Consider the following 10,065-nt stretch of genomic DNA (forward strand, 5'->3'; position numbering starts at 1 on the left):
ATGTAATTATCTATACACTTATTTATTGCACTATATATATGAATATAATATTATTCTCTCTTTCAACTAAAAATATCTTTTTTATCATTTTATGTTAATTCTACTAATTTTTTTTTTTTTTTTTTTTTTTTTATTGTAATAAGATTGTGTTTACTTTAAAGGATTAAATTATAATCCCTAGATTATTTCAATAGATTATATAATCAGTGAATAATTAGTATTCCCTTCGTTTCAATACAGTTGTTTTGTTTTTTTTTATTTTCGTTCGTCTCAAAACAATTGTCTTATTTCCTTATTTAGTAATCGTGGTTTCCACTTTATAACAAAATTATTTATACTTTTCCAAACTACCCCTAATCATTAATTTAACTTACTTTTTAAAATTATTAAAAAAAACAAGAGTATTTTAGTCTTTTTACGTTCTACTTTATACTTACTTTCAATTAAATATTATTATTCCTTAATTCATGTGCTCACTCCCAATAAGATATTTTTTCTAGGACGGAGAAAGTGTAATGTTTACTCTGTGTGATTAAGTATTAGATAAGTTATAGAAGTATTATATTGATATAGTTATTTTTTTTTTTACTCAAAATATTGTCATTGATCTTATTATCAATTGTACTAATAGTATAATTTATTTAATACAATTTTTCTTTCTGTTGTGATATTATAGGATTAGCCAATAGAAATATTAATTATCTCTACCACTAACCACTATTTTATATTTTGTATTATATCATATATTGTATATAATATATAAGTAGATAAGTAAATATATATATAGATGTGTGCGTGAGTGTATATATATATATATGTTATATGTAGGATAGTATATATATATATAATATTATATGATGTATGTATGTATATATATAAATATATGTATGTATGATACTATTGAAACTAACAGGGAGAATTGGAGGATTGGAGAGAATGAGTGGAAGGATGTTAGATTCATTTCATTATTGCCAATATTTATACACGACGAAATCCACGCTGAAGGAAATAAAAGCATACATCCTACCTATGTAGCGTTTATGTGTCTCGTACGTGGTTATTCTAACACTCCCCCTTGGATGCTTTTATACAAAGAATGTGCCTCGTTAAAACCTTATTAGGAAAAAACCCCGTGGGACAAAAAAATCCTAGTGAAGGAAAAAGAATACAACATTCTTGTATCGATTCGCTCCCCCTGCCTGATTTGAGCATTATTTGAGATCCCTTAACCGACGCATCCCAATTTTCTTCACCAGTTTTTCAAATGTTGCCGTCGGCAATGCCTTGGTTAATATGTCCGCTAAATTATTATCGGATCGGATTTGCTGCACATCAATTTCACCGTTCTGCTGAAGATCATGAGTAAAAAAGAATTTTGGTGAAATATGTTTCGTTCTATCTTCTTTGATGTAACCCCCCTTCAATTGCGCTATACAAGCTGTATTATCTTCATACAATGTAGTTGGGGGAATTTTATCGTCAGGTATTAACCCGCAATTTTTCAGAATATGTTGAGTCATTGACCTCAGGCAAACACATTCTCGACTAGTTTCATGCATTGCCAATATTTCAGCATGATTTGAAGAAGTGACAGTTAATGTTTGTTTCATCGATCTCCAAGATATCACAGTTTCGCCACAAGTAAATATATAGCCAGTTTGCGACTTGGCTTTATGAGGATCCGATAAATATCCTGCATCGGCAAAACCAATTAATTCATGTCGAGAATATTTCGAGTAAAATAACCCGAGATCAACTGTTCCTTGGAGATAGCGAAAAATGTGTTTAATCCCATTCCAGTGTCGTCGAGTAGGCGATGAACTGAATTTTGCCAATAAATTTACAGCAAATGATATATCAAGTCGGGTGCTGTTAGCAAGATACATCAATGCGCCTATAGCACTCATATATGGCACTTCTGGGCCAAGTGTTTCTTCATTTTCCTCTTTTGGTCTAAATGGATTCTTTGCTGGATCGAGTGCTCTGACGATCATTGGGGTACTTAGCGGATGTGATTTATCCATCAGGAACTGTTTTAGTACCCTTTTGGTATAATTTGATTGGTGGATAAAGATTCCACTTTCCAAATGCTCAATTTGCAGACCAAGGCAAAATTTAGTTTTTCCAAAATCTTTGATCTCAAACTCCCTTTTCAGATATTCAACAGCTTTCTGGATTTCATCAGGAATTCCAATTAAATTGAGATCATCGACATATACAACAATGATTACAAATTCAGATCCATTTTTCTTTATGAAAACACATGGACATATAGGGTCATTTATGTAACCTTCTTTTGTCAAGCTTTCGCTGAGACGATTGTACCACATTCGCCTGATTGCTTGAGCCCATACAAAGATTTCTGCAATTTGATGGAATATGATTCTTTTAGCTTTGATTTGAATGATTTAGGTATGTTTATCCCTTATGGGATTTTCATATAGACATCATTATCTAAGGAGCCGTAAAGATAGGCGGTAACCACATCCATTAATCGCATATCAAGATTATTGTGTACTGCTAGGCTCAACAGATACCTGAATGTTATTCCATCCATGACCGGAGAATATGTTTCTTCAAAATCAATACCCGGTCTCTGGGAAAAATCCTGGGCTACAAGCCTTGCTTTATATCTTGTGATATCATTATTTTCATTTCTTTTTCTCACAAACACCCATCTGTAACCAACATGTTTCACATTTTCCGATGTTTGGACTATAGAGCCGAATACTTGCCCTTTTTTCAATGAGTCCAGTTCAGACTTAATTGCGTCTTTCCATTTTGCCCAATCATCTCTTTGCTGACATTCATCAACTGATTTTGGTTCATAATCCTCGTCATCTTTCATTATATCAAGTGCTACATAATATGCAAATGCATTATCAATATTTGTTTTCTTTCTGTTCCAATATTTTCCACTGGTGGTATAGTTAACAGAAGTTTCAATAACTTCATCATCACTTTCATCAGCATTTTTAGTATCCACCTCTTCAGGGGTTGTACTAACCTTTTCAGGTATCTGATCATTGTTGATCTCTTCACCAGTATTTACAATTTTCTTCTTTCGTGGATTCTTGTCCTTGGAACCCAATGGTCTGCCACGTTTTACGCGGGCAGTATGCTCATTAGCACTCGGCACTTTTCCTTCTAGGATATTTATTTTAGCCGGAGCATTTACTGCTGCAATATATGATTTCGTAACTCTGGTAGCATCATTTAAAGGATCAGACAATTGATTTGCAATTTTCTGCAAATGCACAATTATTTGAACTTCAAGTTCACTATGTTTCGTACGAGGATCAAATTCAAGTGGTGTTTTCCACGAAATTTCTTTTTTCAGTTGATTACTGCCTCCCTCTAATGTCGGGAAATGAGATTCATCAAAATGACAGTCTGCAAACCTCGCAGTGAATAAATCAACCATTGTTGGTTCAAGATATTTTGCGATCGAGGGTGATTCATACTCGACATATATACCCAACCTTCTTTGAGGTCCCATTTTCGTGCGTTGAGGTGGTGCAATTGGCACATAAACAGCACACCCAAAAATTCGCAGGTGAGATATATTTGGTATTTTTCCATAAACCAATTGAGTGGGGGAATAACAGTGATAACTGGCCGGCCTTATTTTCACGAGGGCTGCTGCATGCAATATAGCATGTCCTCAACATGATACATGAAGTTTAGACCTCATCAATAATGGTCTAGCAATGAATTGCAATCTTTTGATAAGGGATTCAGCCAGGCCATTTTGCGTATGTACATGGGAAACATGATGTTCCACAGTAATCCCAATTGACATGCAGTAATCGTCAAATGTATGTGATGAATACTCTCCAGCATTATCTAGACGTATTTTCTTTATCGAGTGATCTGGAAATTGTGCTCGCAATTTAATTATTTGTGCAAGTAGTCTAGCGAAAGCTAGATTGCGAGTAGATAACAGGCATACGTGTGACCATCACGTTGATGCGTCAATTAGTACCATAAAGTACTTGAAGGGTCCACATGGTGGATCTATTGGTCAACAAATATCACCCTGAATTCTTTCCAGAAAGGGATTCAAATCCAACCTTTGTTGGAGATGGCCTGATTATTAACTTCCCTTGAGAACAGGCAGCACAAGCAAATTTATTCGGACTCAAAATATTTTTCTTTTTCAATGAGTGGCCATTTGAATTTTCAACAATTCGCCTCAGCATTACATTGCCAGGATGCCCAATTCGATCGTGCCAAGTTTTAAATTCGCTAGTAGCCATTTGGTCTACTAGGTGATATATTTCAATGGCACTGATTTTTGAATAATATAAGCCGGAAGAAAATGATGACAATTTTTCTTTCACAATTCTTTTGCCATTCACAACCTGAGTTATCAAGAGATACTCATTTTCTGCCTCATTCAATGTTTCAATGTGATACCCATTTTTCCAAATATCATTGAACCTCAGTAAATTCCTTCGAGCTTTGCTCGAGAACAAGGCATTTTCAATTGCCATTTTTGTCAATTTTGGGAGATATACAATAGTTTTTCCTGAGCCTTCAATCATTTTCGATGCACCACTGATAGTAACAATTGTGGTCTTTCTCATATTAAAATGGGAGAAATAACTTTTATTTTTTAGAATGCTGTGAGTCGTAGCACTATCGATAAGGCAGATGTTGTCATCGGCTCCAAAATATTTGGCATCCATATCTTTGCAAGAAGGTAAAAATAATAAAAGACATGTATTAGTAACATAATCAAAATCGACTTATATTATAGAGGGTAATACAAAAAGGGGGGCCAAAAAGCATCAAAATAATAGCTACAACAATATTTTATCATTTAACATCAGCAGCTATATCAAGCAGATCATCGGCATCCAGGTGCGTGATATTTTCATTCATCACATCGTCAAATGTGTCATCGTGGGCAGCGTGATTTGTTTCAGGGGCAATTCTTCCCTGTCTTTCTTTTGAGGCCCGATACAGTTCAGCCAAGTGACTGGCTGTGCGACAAACATGAGCCCAATGGCCTTTGATTCCACATTGGGTGCCTTCCTCGTCATTATTTCTGTTTCTCCCGGTGTTGATCCTCTGTTGAGGTCTGTACGGCCTTCTGTCATTATATCGCCGATTTGGCACATATCGGGACCTGTTTTGATAATTATTGTGATTGTATGCGTTTGCCCGGCCCCGTCCACGATTCTGATTTCGATCGCGATCAATTCGCTGATTTCTGAATTGCCCACGACCACGCACCAGATTTTCCGGTTGTATTGCATTTGCCTCTGGAAATGGATTTGCACCTGTCGGTCGAGATTCGTGATTTTTCAACAGCAATTCATTATTTTGTTCGGCCAGCAAAAAACAGGTGATCAGCTCAGAATATTTCTAGAAGCCTCTTTCGCGATACTGCTGCTGCAAAACCATGTTAGAGGCATGAAAAGTGGAGAAAGTTTTCTCCATCATATCAGATTCAGATACATTTTCGCCACAGTGGCGCAGCTGTGATGTTATTTTAAACATGGCAGAATTATATTCTTGGACTGTTTTAAAGTCCTGAAGCCGTAGGCTTTGCCATTCGCTTCGTGCCCTTGGCAACAATGTCAGCCTCAAATGATCATATCTTTCTTTCAATCTCTCCCACAATTCGAGTGGGGATTCCAGCGTGACATACTGCATTTTCAGTGCCTCATCAATGTTATGGCACAAAAAGATCATGGCCTTTGCACGATCTTGGCTCGGGGAGTTTTTATCCCGGACAATGGTATTTTCCAAGCCTATTGATGCCAGATGCATTTTAACACCGCGAGCCCATGCCATATAATTTTGGCCAGAAACGAGGAGATGGAGAAATTCCTGTTTGACAAGGTTAGTCATAATAAACAGATAAAATATAAAATATTACCTTGCGGAAAATAAAATATATAATCGTGCTGATAACGTGTTGTGATATTATAGGATTAGCCAATAAAAATATTAATTACTTTTACCGCTAACCACTATTTTATATTTTGTATTATATCATATATTCTATATAATATATAAGTAGATAAGTAAATATATATATAGATGTGTTATATAGATGTGTGCTAGAGTGTATATATATATTATATGTAGGATAGTATATATATATTATATTATATGATGTATGTATGTATATATATAAATATATGTATGTATGATACTATTGAAATTAACAGGGAGAATTGGAGGATCGGAGAGAATGAGTGGACGGATGTTAGATTCATTTCATTATTGCCAATATTTATACACGATGAAACCCCACGCTGAAGAAAATAAAAGCATACATCCTACCTACGTAGCGTTTATGTGTCTCGTATGTGGTTATTCTAACACTTTCTACTTTTTTTTGTTTTATTTTTATTTATATGACCTGAGAACATAATAGTATAACATATAAAAATATATTAAAATTTAACTTTGATACTATCATGACATAATATGTATATAATGATATGATATATTCACTACAAGAAATTATCAATTTTGTAACGAGATTTTTTCGTTACTAAATTCACTTTTTCTGTTACTAATGATATTAGAGACGGAATTAGAGATGGAATTACGTTAGCTACATGAACTTTAGGAACGGAATTCCGTTACAAATATACTAATTTTTTTATAGTGATTATTATTATTATTAAATATATTTAATTTTATCCTCAAAGTTATAAGTAAATTTTACTAATATATTTTATATTATTCTTATCACTTTATATTACTCAATTCGTCATTCAATTGTATACTCATTTGATCAAACACGGGTTTTAAAATAATAGATAAAAATAGAAACTGATATTTGTTTAAGTAAAGATTAAGTAGAAAAAACGGTATTTTTTTACCAAAAAAAAACGAAAATAAATTTGGATGACAACTAAAAAAAAATTAGATTTAAATGATATAGGAAGTTAATTAAAAATTAAAAAAATAAATAAAGTACATTTACAATGAAATCAAAATATACTAAAAAAAAATGTTATTATATTAGCATTCTTTTTGAAATAACCAACACACATTTTTTCAAAAAAATAATATATTAAATATACTTATTTATTTTTATATTATCTACATAATTTCCTAAAAAAAAATACAACCCTTTCAAACAAAACACAAAACAAACAAACCCATAATACTTTTTATTATCTAAAGGAAATGATAATTTAGATATTCTATGAAGTAAAATAAAAAAATACTAGGAGTTAAGATTATACTAATAATCATATAAATTAGTACATTTGTATGAGACTTTTAATTATATATAGCCCTAATACATTAAAGCAAAATAAAATTAGATTGGATTAAATAGTATTACTCACTCTAATATCATATAATAAAGACACCCGAATAGTAATAACGTATTAATAGCAAAATACTCCATACAAAGGGCAAAATGTAAAATAAATTTTTCACAGTTTTTACTAATAAATACTATAGTAAAACTCAAAAGCTTATGAGATGGAAGGAGTAATATTTTAGAATCCATATATATAAATAAAATTAATATATTAATTCCGAATGGGTGTGTTTGTTTGTGGGTTTTGAGTTGATTTTTGTTACGTATGAAATTTAGAATTAGGTTAAAAAGCCCAAGGTAAAAGAAAAATGGACCTAGTAATAGAGTTGATCGAACTGGCTAAAGGGCACCGTGGGGAACTCAAGGAAAATAGGTTAATTTCTAAGAAGAATGCAAGAAGGAAGGTCCTCAGGTCGGGAAGTCCTCAGGTCGGGAAGTCTTCAGGTCGGGAAGTCCTCAGGTTGGGAAGTCTTCAGGTCGGGAGGTTCTCAGGTCGGGAGGTCCTCAGGTCGGGATGTCCTCAGGACGGAAAGTCCGCAGGTCGGAAGGTCCTCAGGTCGGGAGGTCTGCAACTAGACCAGTAAGTCGGATGGTCTTTAGGTCGGGAGGTCTGCGACTAGACCAGTAAGTCGGATAGTCTTTAGGTCGGGAGGTCTGCAACTTGACCAGTAAGTCGGATGGTCTTTAGGTCGGGAGGTCTGCGACTGGATCAATAAGTCGGGTGGCCCGCAAGTCGGGAAGATTGGTAGTCGGGCCAATAAGGTGGAAGAGTAGTGTTCGGACCAAAAGGGCGGAAGGTCTGCGGTCAGTCCAAAGAGGCGGCTGCTGTTAAGAGTGGAATAGAGTGATAATGTTGGTCTGCTAAGGACATGTGTCAGCAGGAGAAGGGTTGACAGACGGTTAAAAAGGAGACGTTGTAACCGTTCAGGCGACGGTTTCCAGTACAATTTCTCAGGAAGTATTTAAGGATTTGGATTTTTTCTTAAGTAGGCATCTTCAATCAACTTCAACAAAGCAAAGTCAGATTTGGGGATCACCACTTTAATTTTCCAACATTTTATTTTCCAGTTAATTATCTTATATACCGTACAGTGTTTAGAGATTCCTAATCTCAGACGCTAATTAATCAAGTTTAAAGATATTTTCCATATCTTTGAATTTTACTTTTTTGTTTGTTGAAAAAATACATCAACAAATTGGCGACCACAGTGAGAGAAAGACAAGATTGCTGATCCTACATTACCAAAGAATTTCATACGACTGAGGTCAGGCCGAATCATCAGAAGGATCAATATGGCAGGCACACAACCTCAATCATCATCAGCACCGGTGGGAGAAAATGTTTCACCACCAGTCATGCCAAATTCAGGGGAGATCCCTCAACCACCTATCGATTGGTTGTCGTATGTTCAACAATTGAACAATCAGCATACTTCAGCGATGCAGAACATGTTGCGCGAGCAACAAGACATCATGTTGCGCGAACAACAAAATCTTATGCAGAACATGTTAGATCAAGCATTGTCTAGGGTTACTCTTCAACCCACCCATACGCCGCCAGGGGTGTCACCATCAAGAATGCAAGCGAATTTTGCAGGGCCATCATATGTGGACAACACACTTCCAAGCGCCACAAATTTCAACCGAATAGATAGGGGAAAGACTCCTCTGACTTTCCCAAATAATATTCCTTTGGGACCAAGGGTTGAAAATATGCAACCGAATATTACAAGAGAGGAAAGGCCAGGGGGATATGTGCAGGATCCCATTCATATTCCTGTGCAAAATCCCATTGATGTTCCTGATCATCAACAACTTCGTTTGGGTGATGAAATTGCTCACGTATTGAGGGTTCAATTTGGTCTAAATCCTCAGATGGCCAACCGACCTGCTTATCAGCGACCGTTTTCAGAAAGGATTATCAATGAATATCCTCTCCCAAGGAATTACAGACCACCAGATTTTCATGCTTTTTCTGGAGAGGATGGGTCCTCCACTATAGAGCATGTGGGGCATTTTGCAGCACAGTTAGGGGAAATTGGTAACAATCCTTTTTACAAGTTACAACTGTTTGGATTGTCTTTAACTAGAACAGTTTTTTCATGGTTTGTAAGTCTGCCACTTAGACAAATACAAACTTGGGAACGTTTAGAAATGGTGTTTCATGCCAGATTTTTCAATCCCCTGCCAACGGTTTCTCTGACTGATTTTTTGGAAATGAAACAATATCCGGAGGAATCAGCTTCACAATTTATTGAGAGGGTGAGATTAATGAAGGGACGATGTCCTACTATAATCAGTGAGAAAGATATGACCAACTTAGTGGTCCGAAACATGTATGGTCGTTAAGAGATGCACTCACTACACATGATGTCGAGGATTTGGCAAGCCTCGCTTCCAAGGCTGGACGTTTAGAATCTCTGTTCAGAGAAAGGGATCAGAATTTCAGGCGTAATAAAGGTCAACATATGGCTAGTATGGAAATAGAGGCATATGACTTTGATTATGATCAAAAAGAAAAGATGGCGGCCGAAATAATTTCAGGGAAACCTTATGTATGCTCTAAGTTAAAGCCAACACCAGGAACAGAAGTTAAAGGGCAACCGACCTTTGACAGTTCAAAGGCCGATGAAATATTTGATATCCTGTTGACTGATGGTCAAATTTGAATTCCAAAGGGACAGAGGTTGGCCACCAAGGAGGAAATTAAAGGGAGGCCATATTGTAAGTGGCACAATTCCTTCACACATAGTACAAGTCAGTGC

General features: G+C 35.4%; 1 protein-coding gene across 1 annotated transcript; it reads right to left on the bottom strand.

The window, feature by feature from the left end:
- Positions 1-4,821: 4,821 nt before the first annotated feature.
- On the bottom strand, positions 4,822-5,781 carry LOC127265994 (uncharacterized). Its single transcript, XM_051296057.1, has 2 exons — positions 5,382-5,781; positions 4,822-5,288 (listed from the first exon to the last, which is right to left on the bottom strand). The coding sequence occupies exons 1-2, from the start codon at positions 5,779-5,781 to the stop codon at positions 4,822-4,824; spliced, it is 867 nt and encodes a 288-aa protein (XP_051152014.1).
- Between the last annotated feature and the right edge of the window lie 4,284 nt (positions 5,782-10,065).

The sequence above is a fragment of the Andrographis paniculata genome, unplaced genomic scaffold (assembly GCF_009805555.1).
Source record: "Andrographis paniculata isolate CXL003 unplaced genomic scaffold, ASM980555v1 Contig74END, whole genome shotgun sequence".
Taxonomy (NCBI): Eukaryota; Viridiplantae; Streptophyta; class Magnoliopsida; order Lamiales; family Acanthaceae; genus Andrographis; species Andrographis paniculata.

What these genes read in the sequence shown, in the direction of transcription:
- LOC127265994 (XM_051296057.1), bottom strand. Translation starts at nt 5,781, where the DNA reads ATGCATCTGGCATCAATAGGCTTGGAAAATACCATTGTCCGGGATAAA. An exon ending in GCAGCAGTATCGCGAAAGAG is followed by an intron (nt 5,289 to 5,381) that starts GCTTCTAGAAAT and finishes CTCGACCGACAG; the next exon opens with GTGCAAATCCATTTCCAGAG.